General features: G+C 36.8%; 5 protein-coding genes across 10 annotated transcripts; all 5 read left to right on the top strand.

Annotated features, from left to right (window-relative positions):
- The first annotated feature begins 631 nt into the window (after window positions 1-631).
- Window positions 632-6,101, top strand: LOC147287439 (serine/threonine-protein phosphatase 7 inactive homolog). Of its 5 annotated transcripts, none has more exons than XM_086239831.1 (11): window positions 632-746; window positions 868-1,076; window positions 1,161-1,325; window positions 1,434-2,207; window positions 2,569-3,036; window positions 3,146-3,286; window positions 3,507-3,611; window positions 4,009-4,077; window positions 4,508-4,705; window positions 4,773-4,844; window positions 4,912-6,101. In XM_086239831.1, the coding sequence occupies exons 1-11, from the start codon at window positions 734-736 to the stop codon at window positions 5,008-5,010; spliced, it is 2,313 nt and encodes a 770-aa protein (XP_086095957.1). In that variant the 5' UTR covers window positions 632-733; the 3' UTR covers window positions 5,011-6,101. The 5 variants fall into 5 exon arrangements, with proteins under 5 accessions (XP_086095957.1, XP_086095955.1, XP_086095958.1 ...); XM_086239829.1 differs by having other exon boundaries at window positions 4,505-4,705; XM_086239832.1 differs by having other exon boundaries at window positions 668-746; window positions 837-1,076; window positions 4,505-4,705.
- A 5,022-nt stretch (window positions 6,102-11,123) lies between these two features.
- Window positions 11,124-13,044, top strand: LOC147287438 (SMAD/FHA domain-containing protein). Its single transcript, XM_086242294.1, has 2 exons — window positions 11,124-11,568; window positions 12,311-13,044. The coding sequence occupies exons 1-2, from the start codon at window positions 11,124-11,126 to the stop codon at window positions 12,808-12,810; spliced, it is 945 nt and encodes a 314-aa protein (XP_086098420.1). The 3' UTR covers window positions 12,811-13,044.
- A 505-nt stretch (window positions 13,045-13,549) lies between these two features.
- On the top strand, window positions 13,550-16,743 carry LOC147287437 (RNA-binding (RRM/RBD/RNP motifs) family protein). 2 transcript variants are annotated; one of them, XM_086241661.1, is made up of 7 exons: window positions 13,550-13,672; window positions 13,793-14,052; window positions 14,174-14,214; window positions 15,260-15,423; window positions 15,549-15,651; window positions 15,741-15,910; window positions 16,000-16,743. In XM_086241661.1, exons 2-7 carry the CDS (start codon window positions 13,850-13,852, stop codon window positions 16,486-16,488), a joined length of 1,170 nt encoding a protein of 389 aa, XP_086097787.1. In that variant the 5' UTR covers window positions 13,550-13,672; window positions 13,793-13,849; the 3' UTR covers window positions 16,489-16,743. The 2 variants fall into 2 exon arrangements, with proteins under 2 accessions (XP_086097787.1, XP_086097788.1); XM_086241662.1 differs by lacking the exon at window positions 13,550-13,672 and having other exon boundaries at window positions 13,680-14,052.
- A 542-nt stretch (window positions 16,744-17,285) lies between these two features.
- On the top strand, window positions 17,286-21,424 carry GLYR2 (glyoxylate reductase 2). Its single transcript, XM_086239478.1, has 12 exons — window positions 17,286-17,609; window positions 17,931-18,009; window positions 18,221-18,286; window positions 18,611-18,686; window positions 18,765-18,820; window positions 19,160-19,244; window positions 19,352-19,412; window positions 19,697-19,749; window positions 19,823-19,893; window positions 19,993-20,065; window positions 20,985-21,089; window positions 21,170-21,424. The coding sequence occupies exons 1-12, from the start codon at window positions 17,423-17,425 to the stop codon at window positions 21,326-21,328; spliced, it is 1,071 nt and encodes a 356-aa protein (XP_086095604.1). The 5' UTR covers window positions 17,286-17,422; the 3' UTR covers window positions 21,329-21,424.
- A 1,728-nt stretch (window positions 21,425-23,152) lies between these two features.
- On the top strand, window positions 23,153-26,599 carry NAP1;4 (nucleosome assembly protein1;4). The gene is made up of 12 exons (XM_086239001.1): window positions 23,153-23,357; window positions 23,597-23,640; window positions 23,914-24,009; window positions 24,219-24,311; window positions 24,510-24,597; window positions 24,674-24,735; window positions 24,818-25,002; window positions 25,081-25,258; window positions 25,355-25,398; window positions 25,867-26,068; window positions 26,175-26,192; window positions 26,284-26,599. Exons 1-12 carry the CDS (start codon window positions 23,291-23,293, stop codon window positions 26,350-26,352), a joined length of 1,146 nt encoding a protein of 381 aa, XP_086095127.1. The 5' UTR covers window positions 23,153-23,290; the 3' UTR covers window positions 26,353-26,599.
- Window positions 26,600-26,991: the final 392 nt, after the last annotated feature.

Below are 26,991 nucleotides of genomic sequence, written 5' to 3'. Positions count from 1 at the left end.
CACTGTTCACCGAGTATTCGGTAATTGCCACTGTCAGACATTTATTGCTACTGTGCAACAGTAGCTATTTGAAGTGCATAAAAATTTAAAGATATACTTTATATATTTTCTTATATAAACACGTAAAAAACTAATGAAATCAACATAAAATACAAAATTCAAACTTATGAAATCACGTCTATCTTATAACATAAAAATGACTTTTACTAATTGTCATTTTTCTAATATGGCAAATTGTCTTGTTAAAAATAAAATAAAATAACACTCCGAGCACTCGGTAAGATGACAAGCGTTTGGCACAAAAAACATGAAAAAAGTTATAACCTGGACAAATAAGTTCACTTATTTGTCATTGCAATCTTCTAGGTGAGTTTATTTATCATTAAGAAATGTAAAATAGACTTTAAAATCATTTACTTTTTTTTTTTTGTCCTAATTAATATTGGGTCAACTCGGATTAGGGGTTCAACCCGGCCGAAACCTCAACCCGTACTCTTACCCGCCTGAATACCTAGTCCAACCCGTACTCTCACCCGCGCTCAATAAACGACAGAAAAATCGTGTCGCATGCTGTCCTTCACGGTTTTTCACCTAAAGACGAAAAATCATCGAAACGATTTAGGGCAGAGTCGTTTGATTTCTGCATTTCTTTCGACTCTCTGAAACACGAACTCGCTTGGCTTTGGCCTCTCTGCATTACCCATCACAAAGTCTCTGAACTCCGAAGCTGAACATGCCAGGCGAAGGTTAGTGTAATTCTGGCAATATTACTTCTACTATTACACTACTACTACGAAACCAAAATTAGTGTGTGATTGATGATTTTCATGGTGAAGAAGCTAGTGAGTAACGAGCATGGTGTTGCAGACATGGACCGTCGAAAAGAGAGGATGAAGAGCGACTGCAAGAAGATCATGGAGAGCATAAACGCTATGTGTTTCGAGAACCTGAGCGACGAGCAAGTGAATTCGCTGGTGATGATGAGGGAAATCGCGCGCGGAGTTGTGAACAATCGGGTTGAGAAGGTGACGTCCAGCGATGTGAAGAAGGCCTTGTCTTCGAGTATTGAGAAGATGGTAAGTTGGGTTTTGTGAATTTTTGTTGTGTTGTGGGTTGTGGTTTGAGTTTGATTTGTTGCTTTTGGAGTGTGGTGGGTGCAGGTGGATTCATGCAGGGATGTAGTGAGCATTTTGGGTAGGATTTCTTGTGAAGGGTTGGGTGAGGAAGAGGTGGAGAAGGTGTTGAGGATGAAGGAAATTGCAATGGGGATTGTTTGTAAGCGACCCAGAGTTACAACCATGCTGGGTTGTGAACCTGGTGAAATGGTATGTATGGTTATGACTTATGAGCTACCATATCAAATTTGCATTTGTGAATTGTTGGTTCACCTTGTTTTTGTTGTTGGTTGGTTTATTTATCTGATGAGTTTGCAGGGTGATATTGCTGATGATTATGCAAGTGACAAGGATGTGTATAGTGGGGGGGTAGAAGCTGAGTTAAGATATGAAGATGGTCAGAGTGAGCTGCGGGATAGCCTTGTGGATGGGGAAACACACGCTTGCAATGGGAATGCCCAAATTGGAGGAGCAGGGGCAGAGTGGACAATTGTTGAAGATAACCGTGCAAAGGAGGAAACAGTTTCCAGAGATGAATATGGTCAGAATGAGGTGCGACGAATTGAGAGGACAACTGATTCTGGGCATGAGGAGCAGATTGGACGGGTAGAGGGGTTGATGTTTGAAGATGACTGCCTCGTGGTGGTAGCAGAGTTCGAAAATGAAGATTTTCAAACTGATGTGCATAAACCTTTGTCACCTTCAACCCTTCAGCACTTTCTTTCGTGGCCTTTGGATGACAGGATAACCTTAGAGTGGGTTCAGGGCATGATGTCTGCTCTTGAACAGTCCTTAAAGAGCGACTCGCCAATCAATTTTCGAACTGTGATGTCAGTTTCTGTTGTGGATAAATTGATTGATACTGCTTCAAGTATCCTATGCAAGGAGCCAAACTGTGTGGAAGTTGATTGCCATGGAGAGGATTCAAGAGTTGTTGTAATTGGCGACATTCGTGGACAGCTTGCTGATTTACTCAATCTCTTTGAACATGCTGGGTTGCCATCTGACAACCAATTTTATGTTTTTAATGGAAATTATGTCAATGGAGGAGCATGGGGCTTGGATGTGTTTCTGGTCTTGTTGGCTTGGAAGGTAACACGAAGATAGTCGTAATTGTAAATTTATTGGTTTCCTTTTAATCTTTGACTTGACCTGTTAAAGAAACTTAGAAAAAATATATGACCTGTTATAAGTTCGTGTGCCTGCTGTGCTGGCCAAGTTGCATGCTAATGCTTTTGATTTTTTTCGGTTATATGGCCCTCAAACAAATTGCATTGCAATGTTTATTTGGGATCTTGAAGAATCTAAGTGCACCTACTCTTGGACAATAATTAAGCAAAAGATAGTTTTATTTTCAATATGTGGATAATTCTCATGGATATCGGGTGCATGATTTTTTTGGTAGGCACTGATAATTTTATGTTTAATATATATGTATTTTCTTTACATTTAGGTATTGATGCCTTGTAGAGTATATCTACTTCGTGGGAACCATGAGTCTAAATATTGCACATCTGTTTATGGTTTTGAGGAGGAGGTCAAGACCAAATTCGGCGATCAAGGTGAATACGTCTATAATAAATTCCTCGACTGCTTTAAAGAACTCCCTCTGGCTTCAGTCATAGCCAATTGTGTATATACTACTCATGGAGGTCTTTTTCGGAGCTTGCGTGTTGCCCCTTTGAGAAGGTCTAAAAGAAAGAGGGAAGAAAGGCTGGAACTAGGCTCTTTAGAAGATTTATCTAAGGTTCAAAGATCTCTTATAGATGCTCCAGATGAAGGTCCAAATATATTACTGACTGACGTGCTATGGTCAGATCCATCAAAGGAAGATGGTCTAGTTGAAAAAACATATCGAGACCGAGGTCTTTGGTGGGGTCCCGACTGTACTGAGGCTTTTCTAAAACAATCCAACTTAAAGGTAAGTCTGGAAAATATCACTTGCTCCTTTGCGTCATTTTGGGAAAATATCACCTGCCCCTTTCATAGGTTGTCATTTAAGATTTGATATTTTACCTTTATTGCTATAGTTGATCATAAGATCACATGAAGGCCCAGATGTAAGGGCAGATCAAGATGAATTTGGTGACATGCTAAGTGGTTACAGTGTGGATCATGTTGGAGAATGGGGGAAGCTATATACTCTGTTTAGTGCTGCGGATTACCCACAGGTTAGGGTTCCTCGGTGTATCTTATATATATATATATTTATATTTTTAAGTACCTTCATTCCAATGGTTAACATGTTTTAGTTTTACATTGTCTATGCAACTTTCAATTATGTTTTACTGATTACAGCTTTTTTTTTCTCGCCATTAACCTAGCAATTACTTGATTTTTGAATAAACTGCAGAACTTTTAGACCTTAGTAATTGATTGTCTAATATGCAGTTTGGTGAGAAGAGGTATAACAATGAAGGAGTCTATGCTGTATTGAAGCCTCCTAATTTTGAAAGTCCTTCGTTCCACTCATTCAAGGCTGTAGGAAGGCCAAAGGTACGGGTCAAACCATTTTTTAACATATTATTCCAGGACAGTTTTTATTTATTTTGTGAGGGAGAAAAGGAAAAATCATGGACAATAGATTAATATTAGAGAACACTAAGATAGCATCTGGTTTTATTAACATCATAATGCATGGGGATTCTTAAAGGTAAAGATCTATATCATACAAGGACATTTATGTCACTTAAGATTAAGGAGGCTTGCTTTTTTCAAGTGGTTGACCTTTCATGCTTAGAACATGTGCATTGGGCACATGAGTGGGTGATGAGCAAGAAAGCTTTTGAAAAGCCAAAAGGCTTCCTTACTTTTGTGCATATTGTTTCTGAATGAATATATCTGATTAATGCTTTGTTCTCTTTCTAAAAAGACTTGATGATCTTTTTAACAGGTAGATCCTTGTGTTGCTGATGGTGACAAAGCTTTGGCCATTGTTGGTGAACCAGACTTGGCATCAGTTGTAAGTTGGTTATAGCTCATGGAAACTTTGCTCTCATTTTTTCTTATTTCTTTTCTTTTCCACATGAAGAATATGTTATTGCGATCAAGACATGTTTCTGGACTGTGATTCTTCGTATTGTATGCTGTTGATGGTTCACATAATTTTATTCCATTTGCCCTTTTTATATGTAGAGATATCATGAGGGACGTGTATGATTGCACCATTGATAGTTAATTGTCAAATATTATATTATATTCTCATGTATTGTCCTACCATTTTTAGAGTTTATCAACCATCTCAAGTGCATTTTTACTGATATATGTTTCTTGCGACCTTGTGGCATAGAAGTTCTTCATCATCCTCCTTAGTTCTAGAACAGTTTTCCATTGCTTAAAATCAAGTCTAACAAATTGAGCCTCTATTTGCCTTTATTATACTGCCTCAGCAGTCTGCAACTGGTGCCACCGCTTTGTCTCAAACATCTATTCCACCTGGGATTAGTTCTGAGGTTGACTTCGAGGTATTGGGCATGTCTAATCCCCCTTCTTGGAGTGTTTTGTTGGCGGATGATGCAGGCGGCACCCAACTTGTCCAAGTTCCAAAGGCTCCTGCGGTGGAAGGGTTGCCTCTGCCTTCAGACTTACAGGTGGTGGATCTTTCAGGTTGCAATTCTTTCTTTATTAGCAGAGGTCTAAAATTGAGTTTTCGTGCAGGAGCCTCATAAAGCTGCTTACAAGTATTTCTTGGAGCTTATTGCTGGGCTGAAGCATATGATTTCAACAAGGGTGAGTCAGCTTCATTTGATTCTTTGTGCTTCTTTCACTTGTAAATTGACATGATTTTATCAAGCAGGAGGTTGAGAATGGGGCCCATGAGTCAGCCATGCAAAAGAGATCTCGGCATCAAAAGGGGATGCAACAGGATGAGGTCGACTTGAAGCCAGAGGAGTAGACACAAATGATATGAATCACTAAAGAGAACAAACATTGTTAATGATGCCTCGGTGTCTGGGACAACAGCTTGTATATATCCCGTATTCTTTCTGAAAGAGAATGCACAGAAACAAGATATGGATGTACGGATATGATTGGTTCGCAACATGTGGGAATAGTCTTCAGAAGTCTTAACTTTGGAAGGAGGTTCCCAAAGCAATTTTGTGGCTATCTGTCAGAGTTACTAAAAGCACATATTATATGGCTGAGATCAAGCAAGACTTGCTGGTTCAAAGGTATATCATAGTTAGCGTATATTAGCTGTAATTAGTTATCAATTAGTTTAATTCTATAGTTGACTTACCATATTTGGTATTTGTATCCCGTATAAAATACCCACAGCTAAATGGAAATATTATTCAGCCTAATTAGCAATTATCATCTTCTAGTAGTAGATTGAGCCAAGTGATTAGGTGGCAAATGAGCTATAGCATGAAAAAGTTGTTTTTCTCCATGTGGAGATACCGATGGTGCCAAAAAGGCGCACTTGGTTCAACTGTCAACTGTTTGTTTAATGAAGAAGCTAGTGGAGGTTGTGGGGATTGGAGTTTGCCTCAGCTGATCCAGGCAGTAAGCCAGTGACTAATACTGTTCTATGGTATGCAAGCAGTTACTCTGATCATTGCTCCTTGTGAAGTGCTTGAAAGATCTCGAATTGGAAATCCTTCACAGTTCATGCTATACTGGGAATTTGGGATAATGCCCATTGAAGTCTCCTGCAACAACAAAACTCATTTTAAAGACCCTTTAAATCTTAGTCAAATTGGTTACTCTCGGAGGATGTTCAGTCCAATGATGAATTGATTGCCCGAAACTTTAGCAGGCAGTGTTGAAGATTGTGATGGCTCTGAAATCCTTTTTTATTTTATTTGTAATGGTCCAAATGTGCTTAGAAAAGCCTAATACTAGCTTACAAACTGTTTTTAAATGATTTATGGTTATTGTATTGAATATTGATTTATTTACATCTACTAGGGTTAGCATTTGCTCAAGTGGCTTTGTCAATATTGATTCTTGGTGTAAAAGTAAAATTATGATATTCCTGGTGAAGTAGTGGGTTTATTTTATATTTACATAACAAGTCCTGCTATCATATTCCTTTCGGGTCCAATCTTCACCAACGTCAAGATTTTGTTTTTTCAACAACATTTAGCATTAAAATTCGAACATCTGACATAATAATTACAAATAAAATATGGAATTTAACTAATGGCAATTTTTAAATGTTGTTCATATAAATGAACGAGCATTACAACCTATAAAATGATAATTCTACTAATACAGCAATTATTAAAGGGAGTAAATCTTACACTAACAGAAGCACCACTTTACAACTAAACGCATTTGCCACAGATTCCAAAGTGCATATTTCATTATATAGCCAGAGCAACTGCACCATGAGACTGCATCTCATAGAAATCAGAATAGAAACTTTCAACATGCCCGAAAATCCTCAGCAACCAACTCCGTTGCTTACTTTAGTCATCCTTTCCGGTTGGATCATCCTCCCTCTCTCTTTCGTTTCACAGCACTCTTACACCTGCCCTTTTTTGAATTCCCAACAACATCCATCAAACATTTATGCACTGTGCTCTTAACTTCATCAAGTAGCTTCATATCTTGGGAATCCATCCTTTCGGTTGACAACGAATCACCTATGTTTGCAATTTGTTTCATAGAAGAAACCTGCAAATTTAGTGATATTAATTAAAGATAACTAAGTATAATTCTAATGATTATTAAACATTATAGACTTATTATGCATAAACTTACTATTCTCTGAAACTCAGATTCTAAAGATTCAGGCCTCCCCACAAATTTACGAGTAATTTGCTCATACCACTCCATGTACGTGCTTTCATCCACACCTTCCTCACCTTCCAGAATATGGACTCGACGCTCTAACCATTCCCTAATCTCTGAGCGCATTTTCCCTTTGAGCTCCAACTCCTCCATATCCTTTGACAAGTTTAACCCCTGATCAAGTGCAGGAATCTTCCTCTCCCATTTTTGGACATTCTCTGGGATAGGTTGAAGCATGCCAAACTGTCTAAGGCAACGATCAGGAAGGTGTCTTTCTGCCTTGCCAAAGCAAATCAACATAGTTTTTGATGTCCGTAAAATCAAGTTATTTTTTATATCTTCGGGTATAACTGTAGAATCCAAATCTTTGTATGGAAACCACTTAACCTGAATATCAACACCATACCAATTGCTATCACCATCAGCCAAGCAAAATAATATCATATCAACCAAGAAACATGTATTTGAACTTACATCAGAAGGTTGAAGGGAATCCAAGGCCTTGCGGTAGGCAACTATGTTAGTTTTCGATCTTGATCCACTGGACCTTCCTTTCCACCTAAGAGAAAATGGAAAATAACCACCATGGTTTGGCTCTTGATTGAAGTTTGGTTGGCCAACACTCAGGTGATAATAACTCCAACACTACAAGGAATAATAAAAACCAGAGTCAATACTTTATCTGAAAGCCATTGAGAGGTGCCAATAGCTCCTACACCCCACCAGACCGAAAAAAAGGGCATAGATATGTTACCTGCAATAGTGTCAAAGAGCCACTAATTGTGCCTTGAGATTTAAGGGAGGCATTACCAAGAGCTCTATAGAGGAATGCCAATGCTGCTGCCCCCCATGCAAAACTTCCAGCTTCATCAAACTTTTCAAACAATGGAAGAAAAGTAACAGAGACTTTATTCCCAGTAGTTGTGGAAAATATTGTACAACCCACAAGATATAGGAGATAAGCACGTGTATGGCGCTCAATCTCTTCAACTGGTGCATCTTCAGGACATTTAGAAAAGCAATCTCTCAACCAATTTAGCTTCAACATTCCCCCATTTAGGTCCTTTGGTGCTTTCCCAAGTAGGTCTTCACATACCGAGCCAGGTGTCTTCACTGTTACACCTATAACAGGATTTCCATCAATTGGTAGCCCAAGTATAAGTGCAACATCTTCAAGTGTTATAGTCATTTCTCCAACAGGCAAATGAAATGTATTTGTTTCCCTCCTCCACCTCTCAACAAGTGCCGAGATGAGTGAATTGTCAAGAATAATCGTCGGAATTGATCTGAAGTACTGAAATCCGGCTTTCTCAACCAACTCAATTTGTTTAGGTGTGAGTCTCCATTGTTCAAGCATTGAAGTGTGTTCATGACATCTAAGCACACCACGCTCCTATAAAGTCTTGATTGAGTTATCGCTACATATGATTATTCAAACTACAGGGAAAAAAAACAAGTTCTAGAAGGGATTAATGACAAAAATTGTCGTCTAACCTGTCCATCCCAAATTGCTGAAGAGACATGATTATCTTGATCATAAAGTACAGACTTGTCAATTGGTCCAGGATCTATATGCGACTCCATTTTGAGTCAACAATCCTAAATTCAAGAAAGGGAAACATAAGAATTATATCCCATAAGTTACGCCAATAACCATATTTAACAATAATAAATTCAGTGCGGTGTAGAAAAAAAAAATGCAATTGAAAGGGTAGCAACTAAACTACTATAAATGAGTTCAAAGTTAACTTTGTGGCTTGAGTTGGGGTTGCTTGCCCAAGGTTTTTTTGTCCCTCTTTTTTCTTCCTTTTTTCTCTTTTAAACTACAATAATTAAAGTTGCTGGGCAAAGTCATTTATCAGAAGATAAAAGATTGCTCGGCTAAGGGGCTTGCATCAGCTGGAGTTACACACTCAAATGGAGCCAAGATTAAACTTCAATTAAAAGATAAATACGGTTACTTGGACACAAAGATGTAAACAATCACTAATAATTTCTTTTAAATTATTTTTTTGCTATAAAACAGAAGCCCTTCACTGGAAATTAAGAAGAAAGCCTTCTATGATAAGTTGTGTTCCTTGAAGACACCAAATATGATAGGACTTCCATAAACAAAACAAAGAAATTTGCTTCAAACAAACAGAGTATTACTTTCAAAGCATCCAAAGCCCATGTCTTTAAATGAATTCTAAAATTTTGAAAAAAAAAAAAAAGTTAGAAAATTGAGAACCCTACCCATAAGAAAAAATCTACCCAGATTATCATTGACTTCAAACTCAACAACCCCAAGTACTTTTTAGCCAAAAAAGGGCAAAGCTTCTTGCTTTCATGAAAAAAATAAGCAAAACTTCGCACATATTCTCAGGAAATATAGGAAATTGGAAACATGATTTACAGCACAAAACAGACTGACCTGAAATTAACTGTGTGCCGAAACTAGGGTTTGTGAAAAGGATCAGAAATCCTCAAAGACGAGGAAGAAGCCGGGGAAACCCAGAAAACGACGATGATGGATGTGTCGTCTGGTTTCACAGATGCTTGAAGATGAGCATGAAACCAGAGTCGTTTTCCTTATCTTTTCCGAGACTTGAGTGAGATGGTGTCGACGTGTCGTAGTGTGGGGAAGACCATCCAACGGTGATAATTACGGAGTCGTGCTCTATGTCATTTGTGTTACGTTACCACCAAACGACAATTTAACGTGTCGTGTTGTACATGTCAATGTTCTGTGTTTCGCGTTGATATTAACTCGACTCGTTTATTAATCGTGTAATTATTAGAATTAAATATTGGTTTTATTACATTTTATTCATTTAAACTTTGAGCTTAATCTCACTTCACCACTTAAAAAAAATATGTGTCAATTTACTACCTAAATTACAAATTTATTGCAATATACTACCTCTTGCTCATTTTGTCTAAGTTTTTGTTAAAAATAAGAGTATTTTGGTATTTTCGATTCAGTTTTTTATTTTATCAAAGCAAGTAAAGTATAAAAAAAATCATTTTTTTCTAACAATAGGAACTTGAAAAAGACCAAAATACTCTTATTTTTAACAAAATTTTAGACAAAATTAGCCAGAGGTGATACATTGCAACAAATTTTTAATTCATATTGGTAAATTAATACAATTAGTTTTTTAAGTAGTAAAGTGAGATTGAGTCCAAAATTTAGATGGATAAAATATAAAAAAGTCTTAAACATCTATTTAATAAATTATAAACTTATGGCTAAAACCCTCTTATTTATTGACTAGGTGCATTATATGCCATATTGAGTGAAATTCACTAAATTCAAATGCTAGCAAAACCAAAGAAAAAATAATTCTAATCCTATAAAAATTTGTAAAGTATGAAATCAAGAAATGAAGGAAGACAAATTTTATTCGTATAAATATTAAGTAAAAATGTTTGTCATATACAAATGACCATTTGGTTTAATAAATGGTACTATCTAGATGACAATGCGATTTCACAGGGGTAGGACTAGTAGGAGACATATTTGTAACATCAAAACTGCATAAAGATCAATTATTTATACTTTTTTATGTTAATATTTTTGTTTGACACTTTTGTAGAATTATCAAAAACGCTTTTAGTAGCGTTTAATAAAAAGTAATATAAGTATTTTTAGGTTATAAAAGCGCTTTTAAGAGATTTTTTGAAAAACACCCGGCTCATGAAACACTTCTAAATACTTTTGCATGAATTACTTAGAAATTTTTATAGTAATATATTTGTGCTTCTTAACAAAAGCGCTTCTAATAAAAACGCTATTAAGTAAAAGGGCTTCTAAGAATCAATGCCAAACATGTTATAATACTTGTTAGAAATAACATTTTTTTTATGTACAATTTTTGTAATTTAGCCCAAGAAAATTAAGGACTCGTTTGACACTACTTTTAAAATTGGTAAAAACGTTTTCAAATTAATAAAAACGTTTTTGATTGCGTTTGACAGAAATAAATAAAAGTGTTTCTAGATTATTAAAGCGCTTTTAAGTGGTTTTTTGAGAAGCACTTCCAAGTGCTTTTGCATGAAACACTTGAATTTTTTATAAAAACTTATATGTGTTTATGAGCAGAAGCGCTTCAAACAAGCGATATTAATTATAAACGCTTCTAAGAAATAATGCCAAACGAGTCCTGAGCTTTGTAAAAAAAAAAAAAACTTTATAATTATACCACGTGCATAGCACGTGTGGTCGGACTAGTGAAAGACGAGGGCAAATGGAGAGACAGTGTAAAGTTCCTACTTCCTACTCTGGCTATGGAAATCGAAGGTGAAGGCCTCTCAAAACTTGTACTAGAGAAGGGCCATAAGGCCGTGTTTGGAAGAGGAAATGGGTTCACCGCCAACGACCGGACAGTGTCTCGTCGTCACGTTTTGTTCGAATTTGAACCCAAAAGCGCGACCCAAACAGAGCCCGGCGTTTCATTTGAGGTTGTGGGGAAGAACCCCATATGGGTCCGGAGGAGCCAAAAAGATGGAGGGCAAGTTATTAGGGTTTTCAGGAGGTCGGAGAAGGGTGAGGTGGCGGCCGGTGATTGGTTCTGTGTTTCTGGGAAGAGACCCATTTGGTTTAGTGTGAGAAATGTTGGGGTTGAAGAGGGAGAGAAGAGGGTTTTGGAGAGTGAGAGTGAGCTGGCTGAGAGTTTGCCAAGTGGGTCTGAATTGGAAGGTCTCGATGTTTCAGGCATTGATCCCGTTAAAGGTTTGGCTCTAAATTGCTTCATGCTCTTGTTTGTTTTCTGGGAAAGTTGAGGAAATGGTGAAAAATGATACCTTGAATGTTTTGGTTACTTTTTTTTCTCACTTTCTCTTTCATTCCTTTTTTTTTTTTGTTTTTTTGTTTTTGGGTTGCGTTTTTGTTTGTGAGAATGGGTGAATGACCGGAATTTATGGGTGTTGAAAACTTGAAATTGCTTTTAGGGACTGCTTTAGTGCCTCTTTCTGTTTGCTGAGAAATTAAAGAAAAATGATAGAAGCAAAAGATGATATGTTGAATTTTGTGAATTGGTAGTGTTTTGGGAATGTTTGGTGTTTATGTATAGAAAATATGTAAAAACCAAGTTATCAAAAAGGTTGGGGATGTTGTTCTGGGTTTAAGGCACTGGATGTGTAGTAAAAAATTTGAGGTAAGAATAGAGCCTGACAAACCTGTTTTGATTCTTCAGACTTCTTGGTGAACCTTGTTAATGTTAGCGTGACTCACAATTCTATAATATATGCTGTAGACTACTTTTTGTGTAGCTTTTTTCCTTCATAGCAGCTAAGTTCTAGATTTGAGGCAGTGCTTTTGTGCACGTAGAAAATTTTGAGTTGTTTTAGAATAAAAAAATTATTTATTATGCACATTTCTTCCTGGTTTTTCTTCTTTTTTACATATGGTAGCCAGATTTACCAATTATGCTTGTGAATCATAATGCTAATGATACACTGTTTTGGGAATGCAGAGTTTGGCTTTGTTGTAATGGGGCATGAGTTTGATCACTATCCCAGGCAAATGATCCGTGATGTAAAGAACTGGAACTGGTTCCTTGAGGAACCTGGAAAAGAAGTTGACGACCATGATGATGATGAATTTAAGAGGAAAGAAAGGTGGGGTGGGAGGAGAAAGAGGAAAATAGGCGAAGAAAATGAGGATGATGAGTGGACGGGGGAGAGTGAAGCTGATCAAGAGCTTGTTGCAAAATTGAGAAAGGTAAATAGGCCAAAATATTCTACAAGATCAAAGGGTGGTAACAAACCTCAGAAGGATACAAAAGGTGGTAAAAGTTCTGGGCAGAAGAAGACTACTGGTGTGGATGAAGAGGGCATTGAAAATGAAGACGAAGAAGATGAAACTCTTGGAGGCTTCATTGTTGGTGAGGATGACTTGGAAGAAGAAGAACTAGAAGAGACTGATGAAGAGGAGGAGGAATTTGTTGAAGATGATGATGAAGTAGATGATTGATGCAAGCTGCAGAACATATTTTTGAGTGTTGCATATGATGGGTAGTTGGTTTAACTTTTTTAACTACTTGTAATTAGTAGCTTTGTTTGTGTAGTATGTTTGCTTTTGCAATATAGAATCATGTACCATATGCTTTTCTAACTTCTCCTCATCTTGATTGAAATTGGAACAATGTTCCTTTTATTTTGTAATAAGTTGGTATTGTGTTTAAACACTATTACAAGCGGACCCTAATTAGTTTTGGATTAATGGATAAGTAGACCCTAATATTTTTAGTCATGTTGGAAGAAATTGAATTCTTAACCTACCTTAATCCTAATCCTAGCATATTGGAAAGGTGTTTTGAATTTTTTATTATATATTTTTTTTACTTATTTTAATCCTAGCCATTATTACAAATCTAGGGGTTATTGATCTATTAATGTCACCCTATGCACACCCAAAAAAGTTTAGTTTAAAAGGAGTAAAATATAGAAAATCAAATAGAGCATAAACAAGCAGAAAATTCAGATATGTTAAAAAGATATGTTGTAGTTGAGCACATGCTTCGTCTAGCTATGGGCCTAAGCCCAAAGGACCCAAGTAAAGAGGTAGACCCATAAAAACACCTGGGAAACGACATCGTTTCAAAAGGTACCGGGAACCGAAACTTTTTTATGTTCAGGTCAGCGGTGCCTATCGTCCAGGCTTCAATTCAATATAAAAATCTCAAAATGCAAACTTGAAATTTTAAAATCACGCCCGGGTTCTCGCCGCACGGCGCCGTTTAAAGCTAGGGTTTCTGCAACCACAAAAAATCCAATTTCAATTTTCAATTCCAACTTCCCACACTTGTCTCTCTCACCAAAGCCTAGCTAATAAGGTAATTAACCCCAAATCCAAAGCTTAGAGTTTACCACAGTGATTTAAGCCAATTCAATGCCATAATTACAAGCTAAGCTAGGGCTTAGTCACCCGCGTAAAAATTTTGATTCCTTTGCAGGTCTATATAGGTGTATAGGTATCGAAAGCTGGAGAGCAAACAAGGGCCTCAGTCCAAATGGAAGATTACCCTGAACGCAGTCGTTTCGATGACAACCATATCGCTTACAATGGCCGGGAAGAAGAATTCCACGAACAATTTGAACAGCAACAACAAGAGCAACAATTTGATTCTGGGCGTGGTTTTGAACCGAACCATAACGTAGATAGTGAAGGCAATGAGTTTAGGGATTCATTCAGTCATCGTGATTCGGCTGCGGGGTTAGTTAGGTTTTGAGTTTCTTTTTAAAGTTATAGTCTTTTTTGGAAATTTCGATTTTTTGTGAATATAATTGAGGGTAGGATGAGAGAGTAACATTTGGGTTTCCTTCTTATGTGGTAGAAAACTGTTTGTAGGAGGCGTTTCTTGGGAGACCTCTGAAGGTATTTTTGGTTAAGCTTTTGATTTTTCTGTTGCAATGAATTTACTTGGAATTGGAAAAGAACATGTTTCAGATATTGGGTCATATTGAGGTCATGAATTGTACATTTTATTTTTAATGATATTGGTGATCGAGCCTATTCTTGTGTAAGTTGTTGCTATTCAAAACGAAATTGGATTGATTTATTATTGAGATATCCAAGAATTTGAGGCCTCTTGTGGATGGGCATTGTTGCTTTACTTTTCATTTTAACATCTACTGTTGAATATGGCTGACTGGTGTATTTTTGTGTGCACCATTCTATGAGGATTACAGTCACTTGTCTCTATCCATATGGAATGAGAGATGTCATTTGGGTTCTTTGAAGATAGGTTGACATAGTAATTCTTCTATTCATCTTGCCATACTATTTGAATTGTTAGGCATGTTAAATTGGTATAACTGTCCATCCATGGAGGCATGGAGGGGCTTTCAAAAGCTTCCTACTCTTTTTTCTTTTTATTTTTTAAAAAATTCATGGGCTAGGCTAATGGGAAAAAAATTAGGGTTTGTGCATTAAATGGGAAATGGAAAGACTGGGCTGCCAATGCAAAGAGAGGCTTTGCACTTCAATAAACGTCGTTGCTGGAGTTTTCTGGAATTCCCTGGATGAGAACATTTGACATAGTTGCCATTTTATTAATTTCTCTGAAATGCTATGGGAAATGCAATTGATGATTTTCATTAATTTCTAGGGATGAGAAAATCAAAACACACCATTAATATGTCTTATGTTCCCCTTAAGAGTGTATTTGCTTAGCTGCTCTCTAACATAATTGCTGGCTTGCTGCTTAAGTACCTCATAGAACATGGTGTTTGTTAGTTAATTATGATATAATATTCTACTAGTTTCATGGCCCTGATGCCTTTTGAATTTCCTTCTTAAACTTCACTTTCTTTTATGAAGGGAAAGAAGCTGCAAACTTTCATTATTTTCTCACTTGTTTTCATCATGACTATAAAACCCCCCTTTATCCTCACCAGATTTTATGATAATTTCCTTACAGAAACCTTTAGCAATTACTTCGGCAAATATGGAGAAATAGCAGATGCTGTTATAATGATTGACAAACATTCTGGGAGGCCAAGGGGGTTTGGGTTTGTAACATTTGCTGATCCAGTGGTTGCTGATTCAGTTTTGGAGGAAGAACATGTCATAGATGGCAGAGTGGTAACTTTCACTGTTCTAGTGCCTAATAGTATAATGTCATCATTTTTCCAAAAAGTTCAAATGGATTGTTGGATAGTTTTGTCTAACTCAGCTCCCTGATTGGTGATGAAATATTCTTAAACCAGGTGGAGGTGAAGAGGACGGTCCCCAGGGAGGACATGGGATATAAGGGGGTATCAAAAAGAAGGAAGATTTTTGTTGGTGGAATACCAACATCTTTGACTGATGGTATAATACAACTTACATTTATTATTATTGTTAAGAGTAATGAAATTGATTTTTGTTTTCTTTTTTGACATTATGGTAAAACATTGTAGATGAGTTGGGGGAATATTTCTCTACATATGGTAGCATTGTTGAGCACCAGATTATGCTAGATCATAAAACTGGGAGGTCTAGAGGATTTGGGTTTGTGACTTTTGAGAATGAAGATGCTGTTGACAAGCTATTTTCTGAGGGAAAAATACATGAACTTGGAGGCAAACAGGTACAAATCAAAGAATGATTTGTTTATTCTGTCATGTATGGTTTTCTAATGAAATGTTTATACCCTCTGCACTTTAATGTTAAATGTAGGTGGAAATAAAAAAGGCTGAACCTAAAAGAGCTGGTGGTGACGTCAGTGGCAGTTCTGCAAAGTCATATGGTGGCGGACGTGGTGCTGCAGCTGGATATGGAGCATATAATTCCGGAAGTCGGTCCGGTGGAAAAATGGGCAGGGGGTATGGTGGGTATGCCCCCTACGGTGCTTACAACAATTATGGCGGAAACTTCGCTGGAAGCTATGCAGGTTTCTATGGTGGCTATGGTGGATATGGATATGGATTTGGGTATAGTGTTCCAATGTATGGCAGTGCTGGATATGGAGCCAATGGTTATGGCATGCCTGGTGGTTATGGTGGCACTGCTGCATATGGTGGTGGTAAAGGGTATGGAAGTGGTGGTGCTGGTCGTAGCAGCAGTGGTGGCGGCGGTGGTGGGGGTGGTAGCAATTATGATACTGGTAGAGGTTATGATAGGAGTGGTGGTTCTACAACTGGAAGATTTCATCCTTATCCAAAGTGAGGAAAAATTTTGTTGACTTCATACTTGCAGTCCACGTCCGCCGACTGTTGGAGCATCGAGCATCAACAAATTTGCTGTAATTGTGAAAAAAACAAAATTCTGATAATACTTATTAAAATTGGCAGTACTTTGCCTCCCAGAACGGTTCATTTGGTAGAGAAGCAAATGACGACTTTGCTAGTATGCATGGCCTCCAACAGCCGGGTTGTGGCCCCTTCAAACTTTTGAAAGTAAAAAAATATAATATATGCCTAACTCAAACTCTTTTGTTTTAAAATTACACCACTTCAAGACGAATTTCTTAGTTTAAAATCCTTTAAACTTGAATTTGCTTATGCAATACAGTTAGTGTGAGTATACATAAGTATGAGAAGTTAAAATCATTTCTCAACCCTAGCAAAACAAAAAAGTCATCTCACCAAAAAATAATTATGCAATGTTAAAATTTCACAATTCATAGCTCACATTTATCTGTGTATGCTCGATTGCTCATATTTCTTATGCTTATAAGGGAATTTAAATGTGACTTGTATTCAGATTTTAACCAGAAAAATTAGGCAATTGGAAAAATTAAAAATTTGGTAGAGAAATATTTTCATGTGATCGATGTGATCGTAATACTACATGACAATATGATTAATCTATTCAAATTATATCCTAAAAAATATTCTTAAAATTTTTTATACAGATTGTAATTTAAGTAAATTTATTACAACGCGTCACAGTCACATTTAAAAAATTCTCATTTCAGTGTGGACCTGTCTAATATGGGAATAGGATTGTCTCGGCCAAGTATTGACTGTGTAGTCTGTGTCCAAAACCTCCCCGTGCCTGTCTCTCAGTTTATCCAAACACCTGGCTAGACGATACTGTGCATCGAAATGCGAGCTCTCGCACTAACTGAAAGACCAAAGCCTTTGAGTGAGCTGTGAGCATGTCCTTCTTGGTCAAGACCACTAACTGTCACCATTTATCATCAACTGCCATGGCAATGTGCTCAAGCTTTTGCCCTCGTATTCCCAACCGCTTCAGAGGGAGACCTATTTACTTCTTCCCTGCAAAACCACTTTCTCTTTCTTTGAAAGCTTTCTCTTCTCAAGCATCCAATGGTTCATCCAAAGGTATGTTCTTAATGTTTATGCATGTAATTTTCCTGGGTCATCCTTTTTTTTCCCAGTAATACTTTCTTTTTTGTTAATAATAAGCATAAACCAACAATTTGAATTGAGCATGCTAATGGGTTATGGGAGATATGGTTTTACTGTATCCTAAGCTGCAAAGGATAGAAATTTTCACAGTTTATAATCACACTGAATATTAAACAGAGTATTGCAGAATCACTGATGAATTAGATATTTTGTAGTCTGTTGTGTCACTACATCTTATGCTATTCACTGAGCCAGTTATTTTTTTTTTTTTCTTTTTATAATAAATTCATGCAGATGAATTGCCAACACGTGTGGGTTTCCTAGGCCTTGGAATTATGGGTTCTCCAATGGCACAGAACCTTATAAAATCTGGGTATGGGTTTCCGACATTGATGATGTTCATTCATAATTATCTGTCAAGTTTGAATGGTTAGGATGAAGTCCTTATATTCAAATATATTCTGGAAAAACTCTGTGACCATAATTCTTAGAAATGAAATATTTAACTATTAACTAGTGATAGATTGATGTCGATCTTTATTCCCTCAAGTTCAATTCCCTATTAACTATTTGACATTTTATAGGTATGATTTGACTGTTTGGAATAGGACCAAGAGCAAATGTGATCCACTCATCAGCTTAGGTGCAAAGTAAGTACTTAATGTATTGGCTATCAAATGAATATTGCTTTGCGCTCTCGGATTTTTTAGAATACCCTTGAGCATAGATGATTTAAATCTTGACAATATTTGAATGACATTCTTGAGACCTTCAGCTTGACAGCATGACATCCAATGCATTGCTTTCACTAGTAGTAGAATTCATCCACGTCAAAAAATTTATCTTGTTCAGACTTTATTTTCTTGAGAATTAGCTGTTTATTGGTAGTTTAGTTGCTTTTATCTACACCTTTCAAAAGCCACAAGTGGAAAAATTGAATCCAGAGTGTCATGTTAATCACAATGGTTATGCAGATATAAACCCACTCCTGAGGAAGTAGCTGCATCTTGTGATGTCATATTTGCCATGCTTGCCGACCCTGAAAGTGCTGTGAGTATTTCCATTTAGGTTTTTTTGTTGCTTACTCTGCTACTGCAGTTAGAGGAACTTGTAGCTGCTTTAACTCAGGTTGATGTTGCTTTGGGGAAGCATGGAGCTGCCAATGGAATGAGTTCAGGAAAAGGGTAATATGTTCATGCATCCCTTGATGTAAGGAATTTTACAGTTCTAAATCATGAATCTTGAGTTCGTGCTTTCGTCACCATAAACAATAAATCTTTGAATGATTTCAAATCAGGATATATGTTTTCTCATAATTTTGTAACTTTCCGCTTCTCATTTCAAAGTTTAAGTGCTTGCTGTTTATGTAGACATCCATAAGTTCTCAGTTCACCTTCCACAAAACTACATATTCTGGTAGACTCGACCAAACACACACATCCCCCTCAACCTTTGGTTTCCTCAAATGTGCCCTTCCTAAGCTGATCAACAGCAGTTGTGTTACTCAATATGGACATCTGCAGGTATGTGGATGTTTCAACTGTTGATGTGGCAACTTCTAAATTGATTAGCGGACATATCAAAGATACAGGGGCGTTATTTTTGGAGGCAAGTTGCTTTGTAGTTTTTTCCGAAAATCTTTATCATGCATCTATACAATTTCACTTTTTCACTTTGATCATGATTAAAGTCATGTATTGGTGCTTTACCTATAGGCTCCAGTCTCGGGTTCAAAAAAGCCAGCAGAAGATGGGCAACTAATATTTCTTACTGCAGGCATGCAATCTTTTTTTTGTTGTTGTTAATTTATTTCTGGGTATCATAATTTATGCTTGTTTCCGACACCAATATGAATGCAAGATGTAGTTAGTGAATTACAAAATTGGGGTGATTGTATTTATCATTGAATATTTTCAAGATTCTTTGCCCATTAATAACATCAGTACACTTCATATATCATCTAATGTTCAAAAATGACTCTTTTTGCCCATTAAAATTCCCTGTTGCATAACAAGTGAAGGAGACCTCAGAAAAACTGAATCAAAGCTGAATTCTTTCAGGTGACAAAACTCTGTATGAAATAGTAGCACCGCTCTTGGATATCATGGGGAAGGTACTGGCTCTTCTTCACCTAGCCATCCAGTTACCTGTATCTATTCTATGCTTATGCTAATACTTCTATCCAGTCAAGATTTTACCTTGGAGAGGTTGGAAATGGTGCTGCTATGAAACTTGTTGTCAACATGATCATGGGAAGGTCATGCAGTGTTTTATTCTAGTTTATTCCTTTTATTTTGTGGTTGTGTAGATTGTTATTCTGACAGTGTATCCTTTGACATTTTCTTACAATTTGTAGTATGATGGCATCATTTTCTGAAGGCTTGCTTCTCACTGAGAAAATAGGACTGGACCCAAAAGTACTAGTTGAGGTATTCTCCACAACATGCCTTATCTTCTTGCATTATTTTCTCTACACGACCTTCTATGAACTCCTCATGAATCAATATTCTGCTATAAACTGGATTGTAATCATTTAAATGCTTCTGTTTTTTTTGAGTTTTTGTTTTCTATATTAGTTTTAGGTGAAAGCTGTGAAATGGTTGGAAAATTAGTTAAACACAAACTTGGCAGGTGCTTGATAGTTAAAGCTATGTTGCTTGACATATAGAATCTTAACCCCATAGTGGGGATCAGTACTTATTCAGTCATTGTGAAACATAAATATTTATCCCATAAAAAATAAAAAAGAACTTTTGTTGGATTTCCCCTATGCTTTTTTTGTCCCTTGTTAGAGAATTAGGTGTTTTTATTTATATGTGACTGGGAAATATGAGTCTGTTTTGTCCACTTTCTCCATTCCCCTCTTTCAAAAAAAGAATTCAAAAGCAGGAATCCTGTTGGGAAAAAGAACCAAGTTTGATAAGTCATTAGTGATCCGAAACTTACCAATTTCATCAGTATAGGGCTATGACTTAAGTGGTGAATGAATCTTCCATCTGGGCATAGACTAAAGGGTGTCAGGTTTTATGGGCAAAAGAATTACTCATGCTGATGATGAATCATTGTGACATAATCTAAATAAAAGCTCAGTATGGGTGAGAAATTTCATTAAGACAAAACTGATTCCGATGCACTGATCTGTAACGAAGAGGCAGATTTCTTGGCTAGAAGGGAGGCTTGATTGGAGGGTTTTCTTCTTTCTGCATTGTTTTAGGTTCTCCAAGTTGTATTCCTTGGAGGGTTGTTAGCTCATCATCCTTTTCTCATGCATAAAGTTGTTTATAAGTCCCAGAAAGGGGAAACAATCCTAAGGAAATTTCAGATCTTTGCATCTCCATGGTATTGCAGGTTGTCTCACAGGGTGCCATTAGTGCACCAATGTACTCACTCAAAGGCCCTTCAATGATCCAATCCCTCTATCCAACTGCATTTCCCTTGAAGCATCAACAGAAGGTTTGTTAATTAAGTTGCCTTCATTGCCTTACACTGTATAACCCGTTGACCTTATCCTACAAGTTCATGAATGGTGGCAGGACATGAGGCTTGCTCTGGGATTAGCAGAATCTGTTTCCCAATCTACGCCAATTGCAGCAGCTGCAAATGAACTATACAAGGTTGCAAAATCACATGGCCTCAGTGACGAGGATTTTTCGGCGGTCATTGAAGCATTGAAGCCAAAGTTGCAGCGCTAGGCTAAGTAGTTGGTCATTTTTTAAAATACAGTAATCATCCAAGTGTATATTTGATCGGAACCTTTTTTTTTCTGAAGAGAAATTATATTTTACAAATTTCGCAATTGTTTTGTTCTTCTCTATTTTATTTTTCAATGATTAAGGGCATGTAGGACACCAGGAGTCCATTGGAAATGATCAATTCTGTGGTGCCTCACTGCCTCAGCCTTGTATGCAAAGTTGGATATTTTCTTGCTTTTTCACTTTACAGGTATCTTTAGGTCCGCGACTTTTATGATCTCGAACTTCATATTTTGGTGTCAACTTCATACTTAGTTACTTACTCAGTTACTCATCCCACCTATCTTTTCTTCGATTTGACAACATAGAACTTGAATAAAGGAAGGAAAGTGATAATGACAAGCTTAAGAGAATTTTATAACTATTTACTAACATATCTCTCTTCACAATAATTAATCACGTGATTAACATGCGAGCATATTAATACGAGGAACACACCCGCTAAAGACATGCCTTTTTGAGAATACTATAAACTTCTCACAATTATTGATCACTTGATCAGCATGTGAGTGAATCTATACTAAGGAGAGTTTTGATGTTACAAGCTTCATCAAAATATTGAATTCCAAAAGTGCCCTTTTGAGATAAGTTAAAAGTAATTCACTTATACATCTTAAAAGGTTATCATTGTAAACTAACAAAAATAAATTAAAATAAATAAGAAAAAAGAATAGAAAACTATTGAAAAGCCCCCATAAACTTTTAGGAAGACTCAACAAAAGTGAGCAATTGAGCATATATTTATTTATTTTTAACTCAAAAACCCCTAAAACTATATTGCCAGACGTGTGTCTGCGTTTTAACAAAATAGTGCCGAGCACTCGACATTATTTACCGAGCACAATAATAGTTTCATGTGTTATTGCAATATAAAATTATGGGCTTTTCAATTGAAAGCCTAAAAAAGAATATGTGGTGTGGGGTGGGGAGAGTTCCCACGTTCAATACAAAAGAAAATGTCTCACTTTTGAAACAATGAAATGTACAAATAAATAATGATTTAATAATAATTAGAAAGGCCCATTAGCACGCTCGTTAGCACGTGTTAAGAGACTAGTTATTATGAAAAATACGTTATGCGTGTTAAGAGACTAGTTATTATGAAAAATACGTTATGCATACCCACCAAAGGCTAGTTATTATGAAAAGAACATTATGCATACCCGCCAAAGATATACCTTTTGAAAAATACGATAAGATTTTCGAGTATAAAAAATAACAGTCATTTTATATGATATCAAGATTTTAATTAACAGTTAGACAATTACGCGCGTATTATGAAAATGACGTTATGCGTACTCATCAAAGACATATCTTTTGGATAATATTATAAGATTTTCAAATATAAAGAATAAGGGTCATCTTATATGTTTTCGAGATTCTAATTGATAGTTAGACAATTGTTGATTGTATAATAAAAAAAAATTACCATATAAACCCTCTATTATAAATTGCGAATTTAGAGGATTTGCAATGAAGCTCTCCACCATTATAATTTATAAATTCAGGTTAAAACTGTGTCCCCCCTTCACCACTGTCAGTGTTGAAATCCCAACTGGCAGAGGAGGAGTTCATGTTTTAGTACACACTACATAGTTGTCACTTGTAGGTGGTTTTTCAAACTCAACTCAACCACGGCTCAACTGGCACCCCCAACTTTCTCTGTCCACCCAATTGGTCTGTGTCCTCCACGCTCCCCCACCCGCGCGTAGAACGTGCACCACGCTCACAATATAAAAACCCGAAAGCTCCTTTAGGTTTAGCCGCGAGAGGGAAAGAGAGAGAGAGAAAAGCAATCACCCACTCGCCCCTCATTCTCCCTCCTATTCTCCGCTTTCCCTCCCTCTTTTTTTTTCTCTCCAGGGTTTTGTATTTTCTCGGCTTCCAAACAGCCTTCAAAAAATGAGTAGCAACAAGGATAACTTCGACATCTCCGACCTCGGCTCCTCCCTCCCGGCCGCCGCTGCCGGTAATATCTAACTCACGCTAATTTGAATTTATTAGGCGAAGCAAAATCCCTAATGCTTAATTTGGTTTATAATCTCATTGTTCATTGCCTGCTGCTATTCTAATCTTACTTAACTAGTGGTACATGGAGGTTTGCTTTGAGTTCGATTTATTTTCAAACTATTTGAAGGCCTTTGAAAGTAACTCGAATTTGAGCTCTTTGCTTGTTTTTTTTGTTTTTTGTTTTTTTTTTGTTTATAGCTCTTAGTGCGGAGGATCGTGCAGGTCTTGTTAATGCTCTCAAGGCAAGTTTCTTATCCTATTTGTGCTTTTTCAGTAGCAAAAAATAGAGGTGGTTCTGTTTTTGATTATGATCATCATATGATTAAGTTCCAGTGTGGTAGTGGAAAGAAAAACAAGTTTGTATAAGAGCTTACAATATGTTTGTACGGTAGATTTGAAGTTTTTGGGAATTTTATTAGAAATGAATTGAATTTAGGTTCTCCCGGGAAAAGATAGCCAAAAGATCAAGCTTTCAAAATAAATTTTTTTTTTTTTTTTTTTGGTGGTTTTTGCAGAATAAGCTTCAGAGCTTGGCTGGTCAGCATTCCGATATATTGGAAACTTTGCCACCCAAGGTCAGGAAGCGCGTTGAGGTTTTGAGAGAGATACAGGTTGGTCTGCTTTCAAAATTTATTTTCCGTAAGTGTTATTCCTTACTTTTTGTACCTAATAGTGATTTTATGGATAACATATCCTAAGTTTCAGATAAATTCATATAGTTCCTTTGAGAATAGACCAGGGGTCACTGGTAGTAGTGTTTTTGTGCTCAGTCATAGTCTCATAGAGCTTAATAGTATCCATACACATTCATATTTTGCAGGGTCAGCATGATGAGCTGGAAGCAAAATTTTTTGAGGAAAGAGCTGCGTTGGAAGCAAAATACCAAAAGCTTTATGAACCTCTCTACACAAAGGTATGTAGGATCTCGACATGCAATTAGTTCTTCTTACATTGTGATTACACACCATCATATTGTATGGCATCATAAAGTTCAGAGATCCTCGTGTTTAAAATTTACCCTCAATTGGTGTTTCTGAATTGGCTTTAATGTGCGGTTGATATGCAAGGATGACATATATGCCTTTCTGGTTAATGTGACGGTTGATTGCAGAGATATGAGATTGTTAATGGAATAACTGAAGTTGAAGGAGTAAAAAATGAAGCTGCAATGGACCAAGAAGTAGATAAAGCCACTGAAGGTACCTCTCAAAAGTCAAATCTTTAATGACTCATGCTACATTTGAATCTGATGTTGGATTATGGCTTGTCATGCAGAGAAAGGAGTGCCTGACTTTTGGCTTACCGCAATGAAGACTAATGAAGTACTTGCTGAGGAGGTGGGGGTATTTTATAAGCCATTTACTGTGCTCATTTTTTGAATTGATTGTGGATATATGATAAAGCTGTTTCGTGGAATAGATCACTGAGCGTGATGAAGGGGCTCTCAAGTATCTCAAAGATATCAAGTGGTGTAGGATAGACAATCCAAAAGGATTCAAGCTGGAGTTCTTCTTTGATCCCAATCCTTATTTTAAAAACTCTGTCCTGACAAAAACGTATCACATGATTGATGACAATGAGCCTATATTGGAGAAGGCAATTGGGTAATTCTAATTCCTGTTGTCGTACTGAGTTTTTTTCCCCTCTTTTTCTTTTCTTCTTAAATTGGGGTTACCTTGTAGGACGGAGATCGAATGGTATCCTGGGAAAAGCTTGACACAGAAACTTCTGAAGAAGAAGCCAAGAAAGGGATCGAAGAATGCCAAACCCTTGACCAAAACTGAAAATTGTGAAAGCTTCTTCAACTTCTTTAACCCTCCTCAGGTCCCTGAGGATGATGATGATATTGATGAAGATACTGTAAGTTTGGCTTCATTCATGATACCAAGACTATTGAACTTGTTTAATGATGATATAAGCAAGTTTCCTTAATTTCTTTGATGTATATGATGATAGGCTGAAGAACTCCAAGGTCAGATGGAGCAGGATTATGACATTGGGTAAGTTAATAATTTCTCTTGCTTTGATTGTCTAATGCATACAGTGTAGTACATGTTGGGTAGTACATGAAGTTTTGATTATGACATTGGGTATGTTAATAATTCTGTGACCTTTTCTGATGAAGAAATAATTTTGTATTTTGCTTTGGGTATATTTTGAATTTGGTGAAGTCTGATAAGTTGGTTGGGATGAGTCTCGTAGATTGAAAATGCAGTTGAAATGAGCTGGAACTGTAACAAACATATATAGAGATATAAATTGTCAGTGTTTTCAGAATGCTTGAAGCAGGATCACATAACATGAAGTGTATACATCACATTCTGCATAAACAAAACCTCACACACAACTCAATTAATTTTGACATTTTATTGAGATGTCTAAGTGCTCATAGTTGATTATGCATGGGAAGCGGGATGTCATCTCTATTTATAGTTATTCCAATGACATGTTGCTGGTGTCATGTGTAGTTCAACAATTCGAGATAAAATCATTCCTCATGCAATATCTTGGTTCACTGGAGAGGCTGTTGAAGGGGATGAGTTTGAAGATTTAGAAGATGATGATGATGATGAGAATGAGGACGAAGATGACGAGGAAGAGGAGGACGAAGAGGATGATGACGATGATGATGACGATGATGAGGAAGAGGAAGATAAGGGCAGGAAAAAGGTATCTAATCTGTAGCTATTTGCTATAATGTTGAAATGTTGTATTAATATTTAGTTTCCAAGCATGCTAATATATAGTTTTTCCATCTTTTTTATTGCTTTTGCAGCCATCTGCTGGACCTAAGGTGAGATGATTTAGCAGTGCTATGTTCTTTTACAAGTTTTAGTCTCACACAAGGTTAATGAGTTCTATCTGAATTGACTTGTTAACTGCAGAAAAGTGGTAAGGCGCAAGCTGCGGAAGGTCAGCAAGGTGAGCGCCCTCCGGAGTGCAAGCAACAGTAGTGACAATTTGCATAGATGGGCTTCAATAGGTGGCGTCCTGCTTCTTGAGAGTTGAGCGTTTGATATTCACCCTTGGTATTATTGGGCAAAATCATTACCACCCAATGCATTGTGTTTATTGCTTCTGGGATGTTCTGGGTTGGCCAGTGCTTTCCTATGTCCTATGAAACCCTAAGTATATTGATATTTTTCTCCTTAATTGTTTGTTTATTAAATATATTATAGTATATGCAACATGTTTTTACAATCCTGTCACAGACTCCCTTTGCATTGGGCCCTATTTATTTAATTTTTGGTTAAATACAAAATCCTTTATTTTGGAATTACCGATTGGCATGTGGGTTGCGCGCTGTGAGCGATAGTGTAGAGGAGTTGAGGTGAATGTCAAAAGCGAGGAGACCCTTGCATGCTGGCTGAGAAGAGATTTACACAAGAGTGAGGTCCTGGTAAATGTTTATAGAGGGAATCGGATTACAATAAAACAAATCGCATTTATTTTATAGTAAGCAAGGAATTAAATTTCGAAGATGTATCTTTAGCATTATGCATGGTTCCTTTATTCATTTATATCTTTAAGCTGCTATTGTATGGGATTGACTTGACATTATTTGATTTTCATTTCATAATGTAAAACAACAA

Source organism: Dryas octopetala, chromosome 4 (genome assembly GCF_963921425.1).
Source record: "Dryas octopetala chromosome 4, drDryOcto1.1, whole genome shotgun sequence".
Taxonomy (NCBI): Eukaryota; Viridiplantae; Streptophyta; class Magnoliopsida; order Rosales; family Rosaceae; genus Dryas; species Dryas octopetala.
This window is presented reverse-complemented; position numbering and strand designations above follow the sequence as displayed.